Source organism: Nipponia nippon, unplaced genomic scaffold (assembly GCF_047370975.1).
Source record: "Nipponia nippon isolate SJK-2023a ecotype South Korea unplaced genomic scaffold, ASM4737097v1 scaffold_11, whole genome shotgun sequence".
Taxonomy (NCBI): Eukaryota; Metazoa; Chordata; class Aves; order Pelecaniformes; family Threskiornithidae; genus Nipponia; species Nipponia nippon.
This window is the reverse complement of record NW_028262302.1, coordinates 20,665,587-20,686,332: the sequence shown is the minus strand read 5'-3', so window position 1 is coordinate 20,686,332 and position 20,746 is coordinate 20,665,587. Positions and strand designations below refer to the sequence as shown.

General features: G+C 36.2%; 1 protein-coding gene across 8 annotated transcripts in view; it reads right to left on the bottom strand.

Annotated features, from left to right (window-relative positions):
* The window catches only part of KLC1 (kinesin light chain 1), a 68,287-nt gene that overhangs the window by 11,773 nt on the left and 35,768 nt on the right, over positions 1 to 20,746 (bottom strand). For 6 of the 8 annotated variants that reach the window (XM_087747833.1, XM_087747835.1, XM_087747832.1 and 3 more), the window contains exons 2-13: positions 18,178 to 18,439; positions 15,219 to 15,449; positions 13,032 to 13,110; positions 10,871 to 11,096; positions 10,272 to 10,359; positions 9,448 to 9,549; positions 8,632 to 8,805; positions 8,381 to 8,480; positions 7,450 to 7,499; positions 7,294 to 7,361; positions 5,735 to 5,843; positions 2,126 to 2,287 (exon numbers count right to left, since the gene is read on the bottom strand). In XM_087747833.1, coding sequence (XP_087603959.1) covers positions 2,126 to 2,287; positions 5,735 to 5,843; positions 7,294 to 7,361; positions 7,450 to 7,499; positions 8,381 to 8,480; positions 8,632 to 8,805; positions 9,448 to 9,549; positions 10,272 to 10,359; positions 10,871 to 11,096; positions 13,032 to 13,110; positions 15,219 to 15,449; positions 18,178 to 18,438 — 1,650 coding nt within the window. In that variant the 5' untranslated portion in view covers position 18,439. The remainder of the gene's footprint in view (positions 1 to 2,125; positions 2,288 to 5,734; positions 5,844 to 7,293; positions 7,362 to 7,449; positions 7,500 to 8,380; positions 8,481 to 8,631; positions 8,806 to 9,447; positions 9,550 to 10,271; positions 10,360 to 10,870; positions 11,097 to 13,031; positions 13,111 to 15,218; positions 15,450 to 18,177; positions 18,440 to 20,746) is intronic. The other 2 variants (XM_087747836.1, XM_087747840.1) reach the window with 1 other exon arrangement.

Genomic DNA, 20,746 nt, shown 5'->3' with positions numbered 1-20,746 from the left:
GACAAATTTACTTCCAATAGATATTTCAGTTCTTTCTGTAAGAACGTAAGACATGACATCAAAGCATACAATGCTTAATAGTGATTATATTCCATATGGAAGGCAATTACAATAAATCTTCCAATGTAACTTTTTCGCTGAAGTTTGTTGCTTTACACACGCCACCTATTCTCCGACAGCCAAGAACATGAGTCAGCTTGACCGCTTCAGAAGAATTTAAAGGGAAAAGCCATGCCTCTCTTCAGGCTCTGCACACAGAAGTATCTGCCTGACAAAAAACATTCTGTTGTACTTTATGAATCAGAATATTTTGTCTGGAGGGAACACACAAGGGTAAAAAAACTACACGATATAAAGTAGAGGGAAGAACAGCACTGAGATAGAAACACTAGCAGGGTAGAAGGAGAGAGAGTGGCCCACTTCATGTAAAAGATGTAATACAAAATACCTTCTCTTGAGGGGGGAAAAAAGAAATAAAGAAGATGAGAATAAAGCAATGCCACTTCAGCACACTAAAAATGCAAAGTTTGTTTGCCTTGACAGGTCAAAATTTTATTTTTCAGATCAACAAATTTTATCACTGAGTTTGAGTCAAGTATTGACCTAGAAATACTGTCTATTGCTTTTCCAGAAGGCCTTTCCAATCCAAAAACTGCATGCTTGTTTAATTAATGTCAATAACAGAAAAAAGTTTAATCCATTTAGAACATATAGTCATGCAAAGTACAGTGAAAATTAAGGGAGGAGTACAGTACACAGTTCTAACGCTGAACGGGCAAAATGAGAATTAAAAAAAAGAGTTATCCAACCTTACTTTGGCTTTATTAATGATGCAGTATTATTCACAACAGATGCTGATTGACTGTCTTGGCACTGAACACCAATGCCAAGAAAACAATAATAAAGAGACAAAAGCAAAGATGGAAAGAACATGCTCCTTTAAGACTAAAGCAGTGTGTGTGTTTTATCAAGGTTTCTCTGGAATGCTAAACTTTGTCTCATGTGGCTAAAAGAAAAAGAAGAGAAGAAAAAAAAAAAGATAGCTATTGTAAGAGAAATGAAACTTCAGAGCACTCAATATTGCAAAGTAGGCTACTTCCCCTCCCATACAGCAAAAGCAGGCAACAGCACTTTGGTAGTCTAACAGAATATTTTCAGCAGAACTGCAGCTGGGAGTTAGTTAACAGTGCAATATATATCCCATTGCCAGCAATGGGATAAAGCATGGGAAAGCTGGTGACAGAAGCAAACAACTACATAAGCCAGATCAATAACTGAAAGCTTCCACTGTCTTTCAGATAAAGGAAAACAATGGTTAGAAAAATGCATATGCAATCACATTATATACATGTTTTTACTTTATGACAATCAGTGTTATACAGTGAAGCCAATATATGGGAAACAAACAGGAACAAGCCCTGACTCCAGTCCAATTCTAATATGGGAAAGCGATAATAATATTTCACTTAAGAAATGTGAAGTTACTATCACACTTATGTGATGGCACTGACTCTTGAAACGGACAGTATAGCAGCTTGAAAAGTTATGTTCTTTCCTCTAACAAGTTGGGTAAGGAGGAGATTGGAATTATTTTAGTGTTAGACTGATCACTCTCATTTACTCTAAAACTGCTAACACTTAATGCATCTCCACAGCAAATGCTCCTTGTGATTCCAACAGATGCAGTATTTTTAAAGAAACATTTAAAATACGGGCAAATATGGCATCAAAAGGACAAAAGCAAAAGTAAGTTAATTGCCAGAATATGTCTACCAGTAAAAAGAAACCACTGACAAGCAATTGTACACCAGACCACAACCAGGACACTCAATCAGCATTAAACAACTTAAATACAACTGCTTGGGATTCTTGAAGAAATTTCACCATTCGGGACAACAACAAAAAGGATGTTTTAAAATTTTAAAATATGACAATTTTTTTTACATGATGTTATGAAAAACAAAATGTTACTCTTCATTTCTTAATTGATTATGCAAAATTACAAAATACAAAGATGATCAACCAAGAAACAACTGAAAACATGACAGGCTGGTGAATGGACAACCATATTTGTTATGGTAATAATTTATCTAGGCTATTTCCTTAAACTGTGTACTGTACTTACCCCATTCCATTCTACGCTCATACTCACTTCCTCGCCTCCATCAGGACCACTCTCGTACTTTACCACATCAACATTGAGGCTTTCTCGGCTCCGCCTTTTTTCTATGCTCTCAGGGTCATTCAGCACTTCAGCAACTCTCTGTTTATGAACATTGTCAAGACCCTGAGAATTAGGTAAAATAGGAAAAGGTTTTATTTTATTATGAGCTGAATTAATCTACAGCCTACACACAATAACCGTATCAAGAAAGAAGTCAGTCAAACCCATAACTCCATTACCCTGATTCTGCCTTCAAAGGGCAGTCAAGATGAGTTGCCCTTTGTACACTGCAGGAATCAGCATAGCATGAAGCGGACAGGCAGTCTGGTAGTCTGAGAGTTCAGTGACTTGCCATTCTTTTCCTCCTTCCCTATCACTTATCAAAGCCTCATGGTGTTCATGAGTATTCACCCACCTTTGGAAAAAACATTGCAGGTGTCTGAATGTCTAATACCTAAGACACAGGTTGTGTTATTTAAAAATACTGACATATGACACTTGGCACAGCAGTATAATTTATCCTTCAGAAAGAAAACAAATAGAAAATAAGGTTATAATAGAAGAGACTAGACATATGGTCAAAATATGTTTACTTTCTGTTAAAGAATGTCCATCAATTACCTTTAAATATCTCAAATCCTTTAAATATCTCAAAAGTGTTAAAATACCTTCTATGAAAACCCTGCACTAAAAATAAAGGTAAAATCTTTAACACAGAAACTAGAAAGCAACAAAGCTCAAATCATACTTATTTTCAGTTTTGCTTTCTTTATAATAAACCTACTCCACATCATAAGCAGCATTTGCTGACAGGAGGAGACCCCAGATGAATGCCTTACATATAAGAAAATACTCTGCATCTTTCACTGTACAGCGTTAGCAGCAAATGCAGCAGGGGATCTGCGCGACAAATCCATAAAGTCTACCACAATAGAGAAAGTGAAAATCATGCCAAAATTCTACTTAAAAGTGCATGAATAAGAATGAAAGTTATTTTAGTGGCATGGAGAAATCAGGTTCTTGGTTCCCACATAGCTGCTTTCCACTAACCAAAGAGCAGAACAGCCCTCCCTAATGGAATTCTACGCACAAGGGAGCATGACAGCAACATATAATGATCACAGATTTTCACTTCCACGTGGCTGTACGGTGCAGAAAAGTGGCTAGAGCTCTCGGACAGTAGAAAAGCATAGGCTCATAATGGCTTTTGCACCAAACCCTTTAGAGCAGCACAGAACATGAAAAGCATAAAATTATTTAAAATCACCACTGAGGAGGTGATGTATCATATAAACAACCTCTAGGCTCTGCTCTAAAGCTGTCGTCTCTCATTTATCTCATGTTAACAAAAATAAAAAAAAAGAAGGGACAGGGAACTGCACTTTCCTGGTTTGTTCAATTCTGTCGTGAAAGATGAAGCACAAAACTTCACCGGTCTTCAAAAATCTATCATATACATCCCAGCACCTAAAGCAAACAAAGCATGTGTGAAGGAGAACAGAGCTGTGGAGCGCTGATGCTTTTCCACACCTAGGAACAAAGGTACCTCTTCGCTTTTAGCTCAGAAGGGGACATGCATTAACCCCGTCTGTCCTCCTTTACTTTAAAGACCTAGAATACAAAGGTAGTGCTAACCGCTGCTAGTAAGACAGCATTGCTTCCTACATGTCCAAATCTTGTCCCGCGTGTAATGTTCTGTATTATGGTATAGTGCTATAGGTGGTGTATGATGCACCAATGAAAACCTGAAGCATGCTTAAGAAAAATAAAGTAGCAGCAGCAAGCGTCCAGCAGGCTCTATGGAAAATGGAGGCAAGGAACAGTTTTTCCAGTGGTAGTGCAAGCCAGAAATCAGCTGATTAAAGAGGGACTCTAAAGGAGACTTCTCCACTAGCAAGATCCTCCCATCCCTAATTCCCAAATAATCAATTTCAAGCTTCACAGAACTTCAAAAGCTGGTGTTCTGTTTTGGTTTTTTTTTATATTAAAAAAGGAAACAAACATAACTAGAAGCTAAGTTTTCTTCCAGTCCTCTTATTACCATTGTAGTACACCAGTTTATCCTGGTTGTATCTGTTCACACTAAAAAATTACCATATGTAGTGGCAACAGTAAAACTAAGAACCAAAACAAGTATGTTAAGATGCAGTGCACGTTCATTTCTTATCTTCAAATAACATTTGAATGAGACACACACAGAAAATGAACCTTCAGTAGAAGTATGTGAAAATCATACTCAGTTAAAAAAAAAAAAAAATAATACCTGTATCAGCTATTTCCTGCCCACCCTTGAATTTTCCTTGCTGAAGAACTTTTCTCACAGACTCATACATTCCTCTTACCAGTTTCATTCCTTTTATTTGGCAAACACTCGCAACTTTTCCATCATTTTTTGTGGAAGAAAGAACTTATGCCACCTTCTATCAAAGAGAACTGTTGCTGAATTCGCTAGAAGAGCATGAGGTTTGCCAGGAACTTTTTTACTCTCTCTCTCTTTTCCAGAAATCTGCTTCTATATACATCAAACACTACAGTATCATTCTTTAAAATACGACTTCAAATCAATATAACCAATAAAAAACCAGTACATTATCAATAAAGATATGATCCACCACGTAAGTCAGTTTACTTCAATTTAGAATTTGAGTTTAGAATTTTATATGGACATATAAGAAAAAAAAACACACAAAACAAAACACTTCTGGAAAAAATACAGATCTTATTTACGACTGCATAAAAATAAAATTAAAATTGAATTTTCCAAGGTTTTTTTATTCACTTATATTTTCTTATTTTGCTTTCCATTTTAACACTGACTGACGAGCCATGTTTGCTTGTCCAGTCTTATGTACTTCTATACAAGACATTGTATCGAAGCATCCAAAAGGGAAAGGAAAAACAAAAGGCCAATAAAACCCCAACAAACCCAAACTCTCTCCCACCTTCTAAGACTGTGAGAAAGGGTTACTTGAACAGCAGATTTGAGAGCACAGAGACAGCACAGAACAACTCCACATTACAAGAATAACAGTCCCCCCTTAAACTGCAATATCCATCCCGTCGGTTTGCAAAAGTAACAGAACCAGCAACTGGTAAATTTATAATGGTCTTCTGAAGGTCTGCACCAGTCGCAGTCAGTCATATGCAGAACCAGACCGTTTGTAAGTTTGACAGCTCTTTATTACAAGTGGAACAGCGTTACTGGCAAAGGAGATTAGCAACAGAAACGCTCCACTTTCCCCTAGCTACAGGCTCTCTCCCAGGACACGTAGCCAACTGAGGACTGCTGGCCAACAGCGTTTTCTGCTCTTCCATTTTCCACGTAATTTCACTCCCAATCTGAACCATGCCCCTGGTACACGGTGCCACTGCCCTCGCAATTAACCAGTTTACAAGTGTTAAGATGGTATTGGTTTATCACCAGTTCAGACTGACATTAGAGGGCAACACCAGGCACCAGACACTGAATAGCTAAAAGTTTATATATTCTGCCTGTACAATAGATACTGAAGTTGAAAATCTGCATGACCACAATGCAGAAATATCATTAAGGTGAATTTTCATACTTGCCTGCTTACGAGATCTCATTGCTGCCTCTTCTAATGTTTCAGCGGCTTCAAATTTGCCCTGTCGTCTGTAAAGTGCCCCAAGGTTCTTTAAGGTAGTTGTTACTGTCGGACTATTTAAAGAGGGGGACAAAAAAAAGTCTGTATACACACACACACACATTATTACAAACTAAAAAAAAAAACCCCACCAAACTTAAATTAATATAGTATTTATCATATTTTTTGTAATTATTTAATAAGTCTCTCTTGAAACATACTATACCCTACTTCACGTACATGGAAAACCCTGTTAACCCCTTTCAATGTGCATTAATGGCTCACACTACAATTAGTAAACAGCCCTGAAACTGGAAGTTAGTAACTAGCCTCTAGATCTACTCAAGAGAAAACTGGAGCGCTATATCCTTGTGTTTCCACCTCGAGGTGAAAATTTAGCTCAATCTGAGTGTGTCCAACTGAATAATTGTGAAGCTTCCAGAAAATATGCCTACTCATGCACACAGTGACCATTACGGTAGCATGTGTTAGTCACAAAACAAATTACCAGTTCCTTTCATCAGCTTTTACTTCGTACCTATTTGCAGTTTCTATGCATTCAAACTATGCTTGAACAATAAAGGGAAAAAAAATATCGCACATTCCATTAACAAGTCGCACATTCCATTAACAAGTCTCACACTCCAACAAGACACTTTTGTTTCAATGACACAATAAGAATTAGCTCAGTCACAGTATTGTTGCCTGAAGTTTTGCTCCAGTAACAGCAGAGAAAAGATTTCCTCGCGCATTAGGATGAACTAGTACATGAAAAACAAACTAACTAAATGTATGGCACCCACAGTTCAGCATGGAGAAAAAAGAGCAGATTTCAACAGTATAAAGGTTCTGTCGCTTGTTAAATACAAGAATTCAAACACTGAAGAAATTAAAAACCCTCACTGAACATTATCAGTACTAGGTGCGGGTTTTTTCTTACATTGTACCACCTGCATGTCAAAAAAAAAAAAAAGGCAGTTAAGGAACAATATTAAAGCAAACAAAAAAATATTTCACGAAGTATAATCCAAGCTGAAGTCCTTGTTTCTCTTCTTCCATTTTAAGGTACACATTTTCATTCACACAAAACTATATTTTTCAAGCTTTAGAAACTCAAATAATGCTGAATTGTGGCAGCTTAACTTTGTTTCTTGTGCCAGCTAGAAAACTCAAGGCTCAGTTATTTGCGCAGTCTCCTTTTTGCTTCTGGCCCTCTCTAGAGGTCTTGCTGGGGCAGGGAGAACACGTATGCCAACCAACAGTATAAAAAGAAAGAAAGGTGACCTATGCTTCCATGTGAAGGACTGCCAAGAACACAAGTGGGGAATTTTTATGTCACTTACTAGATCTAACCAGCCTAGATTAAAAGCAGCCCCAGGACTTGAAAACTGCTGCTGTGTTCCTGAAACCCGGTCTTGGGGCCTGAATTTTTAATACTAGTTTTTATAGTCCTAAGCAAGCAGCTGGTTTGGTTTTGGATACTGGGTATTGCCACATTTTTTGTCCTGTAAAGAAATCACCCACCTGTCAACTTTGCAAGCTTTGTACCAGCCACCATATTCTCCAAAAGATGTGCCATCTTTTTGCTTTCCCTAAAACAAAAGTATCATTGAAGAAAAATAACTGATTTGTAACTTAAATAGTAAAAGCTCCAAGAAAGATTTATGACAACGGCCTTACTTTGCATTCTTCCCTCTCTTCTGCATGCATCCAAATAGGCTTATTTTCATCTGATGAAACAGAAGAAAATATTTTATAGAAGTACAAAACCACATTCATTGTTTGATTTTCACCCTTCTGAAATGAAGGTGTGAACCAGAGAATTATACTACCACCACCACCACAAAAAAGCATACTGCCCATACTACCAGCAGCAAATAAATAAAACATGCACCTCTTCTTTTATAGTTTAACAATTCTGTCTTCTTTTCTTATCTGAACTTAGAAAGAGTTACTTCTGAGAAGCTTTGAAGTCAGTATATGCTGCCACAGATTTGTCACGTTCCTAGTTCTGTGCTAGAAAACATGCATTTATTTCTTATCGTAACAACTGTTTTGACATCTACTAAGTGGTGCATATGCTACTGTCATGGAATGCAATGAAAATTCTTCGCTGTGATTTATAGTTGATAAAATGCATTTGACTTCAATGTACAGTGTAATTCACAATTTAAGGGTATTTCCCCCATTCTTTAAATGTATTAATGGAGAACTCGCGTTAACAATGTATTTATTATAGCATGAAAAATCCTGCACTAACATTTTCCTGGGACTGGAAAGTGACATACGTTCTTCTGCCTCTATAAAAATATCAAAATTGGTTTTGGTTGGGCCTAAGATAAATTATGCCAGAAATACAATCCATAAAACATAAACCTACCAAGTCTACCTCATGTAAGAAAACCTCTCTCCTTTTGAATCAAAGGTTACTGCTGTATCTAAATGCTTTCTTATGATGAATGTATTTCAATGCATCTATAATCTCACTTTTTAAGTCTACCTCAAGCAGACAACAATTTTAATCAGGGTACAGTTAATTTCCTGCAGATTTTATTTCATAATAACTACAAAAATGAAACATACGTTCAAATCTAGGGACTAAGTTTCTTACCATCTACAGAGCCAAACTCCCGTTCATGAGCACGAGTAAGAATCTCTTTGTATAAAGTTTCCGCTTGCTTAAATTTGCCCTGTTTTAGATAGCAGGATGCCTGAAAGCAAAATACCCCCCCCAAAAGATATATCAGCACACTGTTTTATTTAGCTTGATAAATAATTCATACAATACACGCTGAATAAAGGTGCATTTCAATTCATCAGAAAAATTTACTTTTTCTTAGATTTACTTTATAAAAGGCTTACCAGGTTATTCTTTGTTTTTGCAACATTTGGATCATCTGGTCCCAGCTTAGTTTGGTAAATCTCCAGTGCTCTCTGATAGTAGTATTCAACCTCCTCATATTTACCCTGGTTCTGGCATAGTAAAGCCAAGTTATTTAATTGTTTGGCAACATCAGGGTGATCTTTTCCCAGAACCTGAAAATGAAATACCTTGAATTAAAACATTCTCCAATCATCATACCAAGGTTTAGAAATGCATCATTTAGCAATACCCCATTAGTTTTTATTCCTCATCAACATGAGGATGACAAAAGCAAAATCTGCATTTGAAAGATAGGAAAATTACTCAATTCTATTACAAACTGAGAATGCTGCAGAATAATTCATAACAGGACTAATGTAAGTAGTATAATGACATTATACGCAGCGTATTATACAAAGAAGCCTGAAGATACAGGCATTCAGTCTCATGGACTAGAATAAATATCCACATAGTCATAGAATAATCAACTTTAAAATGTTAATGATGTTTCATTTTTAATTCCAATGCTCTTGACAAATCAAAGATTACTTAGCTATCAAAGAGGAAAGAAAAAAGTGAAGGAGGTTAATTACAAAACACAGAATTTAGAATATACCCCAAGTGCTCCAACAGCTCTGTAGGACTACTGGAATTTACTACTGTTCTGAATTTCAGACACTGCTAACTACTAGCGCACTGCTAACTCTGTGGTTTACCTGGCAGATCTACCCAACCGAAACATAAAAAAAGTAAAAGTGTTTAACTTTGCCCCCTCCCTCAAAAAATCCATTCATGCTGTATTCTTTTACTCATACCTTTTCTCTGATTTCCAGAGCTCGCTTACACAACGGTTCAGCTTCTTTGTACTTTCCCCGTTTACCATAAAGTACTGCAAGATTGTTTAGAGTTGCTGCCACCTGTCAACAGTAGAGAAAAATTAATTACGCTGGAATTTGCCAATACAAATATCTGACAAATGAACACATCTGCAATGTTTTCAAATTTTCCATGCACAGGGTAGACCTCTTGAAATTTGCAAACGAAGAAATTATTATTGAATGCATACATACACAAACAAGAAAAGGAAAAAAACCAAAATCATGAAATACTTTTGCTTCATTTGTGGAAATGTCATTTAGTGCACACATTTTCTTCATACATTCTTCTCTTACAAAGTTACCTCTCACACCTATACTCAGAGCTGCCCTGCTTCACACAGGCTACGTAAGCGAGATATCACATTAATTTTAAATACTAAATACAAAAGCTTGATTTAGGTTTCATTTAAAAGCAGCAGTAAAACAAATCAGAGGTACACCTTCAATCTGAGTTTAATAAAGTGATTTGAGTAAGCGAATTAAGATCTTTCTTCCCAAATTAATTTCCCATAGAAAATCCATGCAATCCAAAATCAAGTATGTGCGAGTCATTTGTGGTGAAGCAGCACTGAATATAATGCTCAAAGGGTACGTTAAATACTTAAGAGAAAACAAAGAATGTTACATTGTGGCCTCCTACCTGTACTGTTTAGAGATAAGCCAGGTCTTAAAAACTTTCCTGTTGAGTTTAATATTAGAATGAGTTGAAAAAAATTCAGTGAAAAACACAACTAAGAATATGATATTGCATGTATACAAACCGCTGGATGATCTTTGCCCAAAGTCTTTTCGCGGATAGCCAAGGCATCATTCAGGAGATTTGCTGCATCTTTGTATTTGTTCTGGTCTCTAAATTTGAGAGAGTCATAATTAATACTGGGGATTCAGAAAAGAAAGTAATAAAAATGAAGCTGACTTCAGTAATGGCCTAAAGATGCTAGTACAAAAGAAAAGTAATTGAGAATATATTCAGAAATCAGGAATTAAAAACCTGAAGCCTGTAACTGTAGTTTGCTGGTTGAGGACTAGCATGTACTCCTTCTATACTGCTGTCCAATTTATATCTCTAGATTACCTGTAAGTGGGTAATCAAGACATGCCCCCTCAGTAGGAAAAAAAAAAAAAAAAAAAGTATCAAAAACTGCTTCACTCCCAAAACAAAGGCACAGGCAAAAATGCAGCAACTTGTTTAAGTATAGGGAGACATATAAATATTGCAGGACCCTCTTGAGGGTTTTAATAAAAAACAGGAAATGGAAAAAAATACAACAGTCAAAAAACGTTAGTCTGAACATTAACACGTTGTAGCCAAATATTAACTATTTATTTAACTGGCATTTATCTATGTCAGTATACAAACCTGTACACCAAAGCAAGTATGTTCAACATAGTGGCAACATCAGGATGATCATGACCCGAAGTCTTCTCCAGATCTTCAAGAGCTTGTTTACAGAGAGGTACAGCAACCTCATATCTACCTTGGGAAGCGTACTGAATAACCAGATTATGAAGGGTCCTTAACCTTGCTGGAATTTCATAGCCACCTTGTTGGGCAGCAGCTGCTGCACTGCTATGCTGCTGTTGAACTGAAAGAAATCCACAAGAATGCAAGTTGTTTAAAAGATGACTGTAACTAAAACACCTAACGTTACTGCTCAGTGACACAAAATGAGACTCACTGAATTTTATTTCTTCAATACAAAGCATTGGTATTACAACATATTTCACAGCAGTCGTGCTGTCTTGAACAGTGACAGTGAAAATATGACCATTTTATTCTTCGCACTCTGTCCAGTACTGTATTAATATTATTTTACACTCCTATTAGCTCAAAGGGCCAAACGTAATAAACCAACGAAGAAAGTAGGAAACTATTTCAGCTCAGCAAATCATTAACAATTCTGAAGATTATATCATAATTTTGCCCTTTAATATCAATGTTTTCCTATGGAAAGGAACATTAACACAGACAAGCCAAATACCTGCAGAGAAGCTCGAATGATTTGTCCTTTTTCCTTTATTCTCCTTCTGTAAACATACTTTTTTTTTAATTTCCCTTTGTTTGCTACACCAAGGAATACTTAAGGTTGGCACATAAAGGATTAAAACACCTTGGATGCCACTAGTAACAGTTGCAAGAGAAAAGGCACCCCAGTGTCAGCCTTCAGGTTTTACTTACTAACCCTTAGGGTCAGCCACTGATTTTGCAGTAGCTCATAACCTTTGGTTGTTGCAACTCCCACCTTCCCACTCCCCACAAAAATCTACCACCCTTTTTCTTTTCACCTGGGAGATTTCTGGGAAGATTAAGAAAATTACCTCTTACTTATTTTCATTAAATTCTAGACAACGCACAGGGTAAGGGCTCCAGCTGTGAGCCTGACTTTCTTCTCTCTTTTTTATCAAGCAAAAAACACTCTCACAGCAGGTGGGAACCTTTTTATGCCACTGGAATCATACAATTCCAAGCCTACATCCACAATCACTGCCTACCAAAGCACTGAAGCACTTCAGTATTTTTTCTGGAGGTCAAGGAAATTACTGAAATGTCAACTTTGTCTTCTGTAAAGCAAAATAAGGTCGATTGACTACGCAGGTATATAGACAGCTTTGCCGTTCAATTTTCCTACTACAAAATTCTAGGGCAGGAAGGATGAGCTCAGGATGGAGTTCGTAGTCAACACTAACCTATTCTAAACTCTTCAAGTCTTCCTTCCATTGCTGGCTATGGACAGCATTACCATGCTAGCAAGCATGTGGTGTATCTTTATGTGCCCATAAAGGAAATTGGAAACTCTGCTGATTACAAAGGTGGGACCTTTCAGACATGTTTTTCTCAAGTCATTTGTCTACTAAGAACCATTATACTACTAGCACACTTCATATACACTACACTATCAATACATTATATGATATCAGCTTTACAACCATAGGGAAACCACATTTCACAAAGCAAGCCTTCTTTCAAGTACACCACCATACCCCTACCTCAAACTTCACTGCATATTCATCCGTCCTTCTGACCTGAAGACAATACTTCTAGAATGAGTAGTAAAACTAAGGAAGACAATCTTAGCAAACGACAAAAGATATGAAAAAGACTTCATACCGAAACCTGCCCCAAAATGTTAAATCAGATCATTAAAAAGGTCATTAACAGAATTCACCATCTGGGCAGACCATCAAAAAGCTTCAATGTTTCAGAATCTGCCTCAGTCACGTGGAACAAACCTTTTCCATTCTGAGGCCCACAGGAAAGACTGTGGGACCAAATGTTGTACTGAAATCAGTCCCAAGAACTTTACAACAGCTAGTAAACTCTCTTTCAAAAACTAAGCCCCAGTTCTATACATATTGATGTATAGAATGTGTATCAATGACTGGTTTCCTTATTCTAGCAGAGGCATTCACCACTTCGCTGTGTCCCAGAGGACCCCAAGCATGGATTCATTTTTGTAAAGAGCATCTTTATATCCTGCATTGCAGAAATACACTAACATTGTAATTTGAAGTGCACTTACTTCCTTGTCCTTGGTCATCCTCATCATTGGGAAATAAGTCATCCAAAGGCTCTTTGGTGGAATCCGTATCTTTATCCTCCTACAGAACAACCCCAACCCCAAACAGACCGTTACACTTAAATCTAAGGCATAAAGGGACAGTCCATTTAATCAGCAACGTTAAAGAAAAACCCCACATCCAGAACTCAGGAATTGCCAAGAATAACATTTCTCATAGAAGCTTCACGAAGGTCTTATGTCCAAATGTATTTACATACTCTATCCCGAAACAATACAGGACACCTTCAGAAGAGCCAGGAATAGAAATCAGGTCTCCTAGATTTCAGTCTCAATTTAGGCACACAAGAACGCATTCGCTATTCTTACACAGACATTATACCTAATGGAAGTACCCAGTGAAGAGTGAGTGCTACTGAATACGGAACTGTCCACTGTATTTTTTTAGTCATAAAGGCAGTTATAGATGAGCAAAGGAGAGGAATAAGGAGATTCATCTCCCAAAGGAGAATAAAGTCGCATCAGCAACTTTAATTCTGTCACCTCAATTTCTGAGTATTCAACTTCTGCACAAATAATAGATTTTGTACTTGTGACCCGTAAGGTTCAAAAAGAAAAAAAAAAACACTTGGAAGGAAGTTCATCTCCAATAGTCTCCATCTGGAACTATATTAATTTCTGCACAATCCATCAGTCTATAATGATTTTAAACATCCAAAGATCATTCCAAATCCAACAATCATGTAAAATGAAGAAACAGATCATCCCTTAATCCTGTTTCTTAAATGTGGAGTCTATACAATATAAATAGTTGAAGTTCTCAGAAACGTTAATCTCAGTAAGGAGAAAACCCAGGAGCAGAACACATTCCTATTTTTCTGGCTCTCCATCCAACGCTTTTTTCCACAGATCAAAGGCAACTGCTGCTGGCGTTCAAGTTCAATGGTGGCAAAGTGAGTGCTCTGCAAAAACAGCAGTGATGGGACTAGATCTCCGATGGGAAGTTCATAATTTTAAGTGTGCTGATTCCAACTTCATACTAAGTATACACAATTACCTGTTTTCAAAGGCTAACAACAGAGGCTGTCCATGTGGATACTGAAACTATAAAGATGCTTTGCTTACTTTGACCCTACTTGCCAATTAAACTTCAAATAATGGTGCTATTTAGGCCATCTGCAGATTACAGTTCAACAGTTAGCACATCAAAATCCCAATATTCCCTCCTCCTGCCCCTTTTCTAAATAGGCTTCACTGGCAGTATTCAGCTACAAATACCAACTCATGAAATAGCACTGAGAAGTTCCGCGTGCAACTGACCAAAACAACCCTCTCTAATCACAATATGTTAAAAGGGATTTAGTCAAGCAGTCAGTTAAGCATGACTAAAATGCATACATTTTCAACCATTATGTTGCTGAAATAATTGGTTATGAAAAATTGTTCTTTCCAAGACACAGCTGAGGAGGTCTGAACACACAAAATGACATATTTCTCTACAGTGCCATCTAACTTAAGAAAACAAAATAAAAGGATAACAAGAAGGGCAAATAATTCAGAAGTCTTTTTAAGTGATACATTACATCTGTAAATTAAAATTTTATCCATTTTCTCTCTGAATCTGAGAATATGTAACACAATGGGCTAGCTAAACACAACTGAAAACATGCAGATGATCACAATGTCTGGCAGACGGTCATGAAAGGGGATTCAATAACAACCTATCCTAGTGTAAATTCTCAACAAATACAAAAGCTACACACTGATTTCACTACACAAAAATTAAATATTTTTCTTGTAGTCAAAATAAGCCAAGCCCCCTATGTACTTAGAATCTCTAATAGTTTACATTTCTGACTTAACTGTTGAATTTACAGAAGGAAATTTTTGGCTTGAAGTTCAGTTCTTCGTATTTTTTAAGCTAATATGATACTAAATAATTATTTATGGATTTTGACCCACATATGTATTTTACCTACAGAGAGCAAAACATTTACTCTCTTAAAATAAGAATGAACGGAACTCTCAGAATCTTTCTGCAAACTATGTGACACTGGTCCAAGGTAAACACTTCAATAATAAGTTTATGTTAGAGAAAAATAAAAAGCTTATATCTGTCATTTCTTGGTAACTAGACAGATTACAACACATATGTAAATGTAAGGTGCTTTTTACTATACGACTACTTACTGATGGTGAAATATCATCGTCATATTTTTTTAACTGATTCATGAATTCTAGATGTTTCTTCTCTTCCTCCAGTTGAGCCACAGATTGCTCACTTTTCTGTAGTTTCTGTTGTGTATTGGCTAGTTCATCCCGTAGCCACTGATTTTCCTGGCATAGCCGGCGAACCTGAGCCCGCAATTTCTGCTTCTCTGATTCCACTGCATTTAAGTGATTTGACAAGGCCATCATTACCTAAAATGCAGAAGGTGTCACATGACATACTTCCTCTAGAATGCAGTTCTGTATTTAACATAAAAGCCTTTTATTATTTGAAACCTATGTCAGCTGTGAAATCCAGTAAACATTCAGATTTCTCTTCTTTATACCTCTGGTTCTCACTTTTCCTCTGAACTTTTTTACCATTTGTTCAGCCAGAATTAACCTAGAGGAACTCTTTACTAATGATTGTTTTCCATGATGCTATCAGAAGTCAAATTGTTTTAAAATTCTCTGAAGGTTACTTACAATCTTAAAATACATGAAAAATTTCAACTAGGATTTAGATTACCGAAATGGAAATCTTTGTGCCACTAACATGAAACGGAGCAGTAATACTTTTAACTTGAAGGATCACAAAAATAACCTAAGAACTAACACAGAGTTCTAATTTAGCAGCTTTCAGACAGAAAAGGATTCATATACGTGCTTACAGTTCATAAGGATGAACACCTCAGCATAACAATAATACTTCAAAGGGACAATTATACTACTGAGATTTAAATGTGCAACTGAACACACAATTTATACAAGCACTTTATATACACATGTCATAAGCTTGAGTGTGCAGACATTCAATGTGTTTGAACATTAAGAACAAAAATAGAACAGCCACCTTGTAAGAATGGGCAACTGGTGATAATAAAAATCTTCTTTTAGATGAGTTTGACATGCCGAAGTTATTAGTGTTTCATCTCCTCAATTTCACGTTTCTTTAAAATAAAGTTACTTTGAAGTGTTTTTAAACTAAGTATTTCATGCGAAACAGATGGTGTCCTTAACTGAAATTTCAGGTTTCAAAAAATATATCAAGCCTTTAGAAACTACTTTTTCCTATAAAGGTAAGATAAAACTCCAGGTGTAATTTCCTAATACCAGTCCAAATCTCCAGACGTCAGCACCTACCAATTTACGTATTCAAAACTGTTACTAATTTAAATTACTTGGCCTATTCAAACAGTGGCATTTGTAACATCAAAGTATATTTAGGAAAGTTGTGATAATAGGGTCAACATACTCAAACAACATTCTACAAGCTACAATGGCAAACTAAAATCCTTTGTAATCTTACTCTCTAGAATGAACTGAAAGAAAAGTTTGATTACTTCTTCAGCAAAGTCAGTTTCATTTTCATAGAAATAACGTGTCATTAGACCCACATCCATGTCACAGAAGCTTCTATAAAATATTTCCATATCTTAATTGAAATACTGCAAATCAAAAAAAAAAAAATACTACATTGTTGCAACCCAAAGCGTGCAGGAGAGGAGGCTTATCAGGTCTGAGAGCAGCAGTCTGAAGTGTAATTGCTGTCCTAACAAAGGCAGCAAATGCAGACTTCTTGGCTCCTCGCCACCCCAGTTCACAGAACACCATGTGGGGCAAAGAGGGCAGTAACATCTGCAACTGAGGCTGCTGAATCCGACAGAGCCAAGAATCAGAACTAGCTTTTTGGAATCCTAGTACCACATCAAAGTTAGGAAAGAGAAGCTACTCATTCACTCACAGATCTTCTACAAACACCCATTAAAGGTAACACAACTACGGCAATTTTATGCCATACATCTTCTAGTATTTTTCTTCCAATACAAGGGATCAAAGCTTGTACAATATACTAAGGCCTGACAGTCTGTACCATAATGTCCAGGGGTTCTACCTTCCCATGTCTGGTAACTCATATTTGTTCATTCTCTCAGGCCTCAATTTACCATGATCCAATGCACACAACTTCCAGATCACCGAATAATAATAGCTCGATCCAGATTAGAAGACTGAGCACAGTTATAGACCAATATAAAGCCTATATCAATATAAAGTTAACTCACTGGCATTTTCAACTCATTTGCAAACACTCTCGCATTTTATACTGGTGACTGTGCTGCATGACATCGTTTCAGGTTTTTGACCTAGTACAAAAAACCCTAAAGCTGGACTGTAAATACAGTCCTGACGTACTGACTAAACACGCATCTTCTCACTCATCTTCTGCAGACGATACCTTCACTGACAAGATAGTTCACAGAAATTAGCTCAGAGTCCTTTCTTTAATGCATCAACAAAAGTTGTTCCGATTCTGTACTTTGATTCTTAACCCTTGAAATGTCTTTAGATTCAATTTTAGTTTAGTAAAACGATCAATAAACACTGGAGATTCTTAAGCTCCAGGAGCATTGTGAGCTACTATAAAAAAATCTCAGAATCAAGGGAATAAAAATATGAATTTAAGGTTACAGCAGAGCTCAAAGGTTGGAGCAAATTAATTTATTTGTGAGACCTCCCTATGCAATAATTTAGCGTTAAAATGCCAATGCTCATTTCTTGAGCTGCTCAAACATTACCTGCCTAATGCTGTGGAAAAGTCCAAACAGAAAATAGCAACTCTCTCACTAAAGTACAGAGGAGCTCAGTTATGAGCTTCAGTGCTTTAATACTGAATGCATAACTAGTTCTGTAACACAGCAAGACAGCCAGTATCTACCTCTATTAAGTACAGCAATCTTTTTCCTTAACATACAATAACAACATAAATGTCCCAGCACATTACTAATATTCAGTAAGGCAAATTGAAGTCTTTCAAAACTGATCTTTGTTTACTTCAAAATTTCCAATTATAGGTCAAATAATGATTGATCTTCCCCCCCCCGCCCCCCAAAAAAAAAACTCATTCAAAGGCTGAAATGCTTTATTTCTACTGCAATTTTACCTGTGCTTCACTAAGGCCAAGCTCCAGCATTTCCAGTGACTTTCGAATCATGTTTGATTTTTCTTCAACCAGATTAGTTTCATCATCTTTCTTCAAACATTTCAGTGTTTCAAGTAAGCTCTGTAAAATTGAATTGTGTTCATTCTTCAGTGCCTCTAGTCCATTAATCACTTGCTTAGTTTTGGCAATGATTTCATCTTGAGTGAGCTTCTCCAACTTCTCTTCCTTTAAATACACCATTGTGGACATGTTTTCATACATTCTGAAATGGAAGAGTACACTAGTTAACCCAGAAGTAAAAATAAAATAAGCAATTCTCTATAACTGAATAAAGCTTTCCCTTAAGAAGTCTTTAAAACATACAAATTTGAAACATATATTCAGAATGTAATGATAATTTTGCCCAGCTTTTACAGTGTTTTAAGTTCTGGGTTTGAACAGTGTTTCAAGTATTCCAGCTTCTATTTCCAGAGTTAATATTAGCACTAATTCATAAGCCAAACAACAACAGAAAATAAAATCTATATTACAATATGGCAGAAGAATTTCTAACGAGCACTGAAGCATCAGGCTGCATCTCCAGGATGTGCAAAAGCAAACAAAGTAGCTGGTGTATAAAAGATACATAAAATAGTTATTTGCAGATGCCATTGATATAAAGCTATCTTTACAAATATCCCCAAACTAGAGCTTGAGGAATTTGAAGAAATACCATCCAAACCTCCAAAAGCATTGACCAGTCAGTGAATCGTGAGAAAATTCACCCTTTTCCAGTAAGAAGGAAACACCATCTTCATCCTTTTCCAAGGCTACAAAAGCTATTATCTCTACATATTTTGGAAATAACAACTGCCCCCTAAGATTAGTTTACATTCATTCTCGTAACTCTATGGTTACATAGAGACATTCAATTGCCTACAGGTCTAGATGCAGTTGTTTTGATGAAGTTGCAACGACTGTCTCATGCTGGAAAAAAATGATCTGTATAACACAACCCTTGCAAGAAACATTTCACTGTGCTATTTTGTCAGTACCTCATGCACTACATTAAAGCTAGCAAATTTCTGGATGTTTGTAAACACCTCTACCAAATGCAATTGAATATACACTGTTAGTGAAGTGACAAGCAAGTATAACAATGTAAAAATACAAATAAAAGACACAGAAATCACTTGATCCTTTTTAAATGTCACCAGAAAAATGTTCTATAATGAAAATAAAGAATTGAGGAATTGCTCCTTTATACTTAAGATATTTATATCTCCAAGTGCACCACAAAGTATAAATTTAAGTAGGGAAGATTTTTCAAAAGCAATAAATTATCACATATATATGAAGACACTTAGGGAAGCTTTGATAAACTAACATTTAAAATGAATTACCTAAACTGTATTAAAACTTTGTACAGAAACAAGTCTAGTTTTAGAAGAAAGACAAGAAAAAATTACAATCACTTAAATCTTGAATAAGACTGCTATAAGGAAGCCAAAGGATGTGCTCTTATGCTCCGGTATTACATTTTAACAAAAAAAAAAAAAAAAAAAAAAAAAGAAAAGAAAAGTTGCTCTTTCTGTTTATATACATACAAATTACCCTCTCTGTTATGATCTCCTGCAACACGATAACAGGCATACTCTTTTGTCAGGAAAGAGCTGTACACTACACTGGTTTATTTCGTAATAATCTATTCTCTGAAAACACATAATTTGGGGAATTTGGTTTTACCGCAGTTTAATACAAGAACTTCATATTCATAAACATATGCAATACAGACTGTATACATCTGTATAAAACATCTAATCTAGCTTGGCATAAGAAATCAGCTCACCAAAACCTGATGAGCAGAATGATATTTACACATTTCCCATTTATAACCTGAGAACCATTACCCAGAATGCTTAAATGACATTTTTAAAGCACATACTCTCTAAAACTGTGTATAAAAATGAACTACAGTTCAACATAAGCCAAATTGTAAATAAATGCTTCTAACATCCACAGTCATATATGAAATTGTTATGGGCTATGCTAACTTCAGCATACAGCTCAACCCTAATTACTGTCGACATGTTTTCATGCCTTCAATTAACAATTTCCATCCTGAATGCAAAGAACTGAACCTTTCATCATAAGGAAATAAAAAAAAGCAGAGGACATCTAATGAATAGGGACTGCCATTTTGTATTAGAGAAGTTCTGAGAAATACAAGTTTTAAATACCTAGAGTTTTTCTACAACATTCCAAAATAAGTATGTGATCATTTGTCTGTCTAATGTGAACAGCGGTAGCAATTCCTTCTGTGTACTTCAATATTTTGTAGTCATTCTACAGCAAAGATGGAAGGCAGGTGTGCGCATGTATGTAATGCATGTATAGATCTTGTTTAAAAAAAATTGCACGTTTTAACCACCACAGCAGAAGTTAAATGAATTCTAGGTGATGAATACAGACAAATTAACAGCCATTCACTGTTACAAAAAGAATACACAAAACCAAGAAAGTAATACCGAAAACTACGTTAGGCTTTGCAATGGTCATGCCTTCATGCCAAAAGAATAAATAGCCTGGG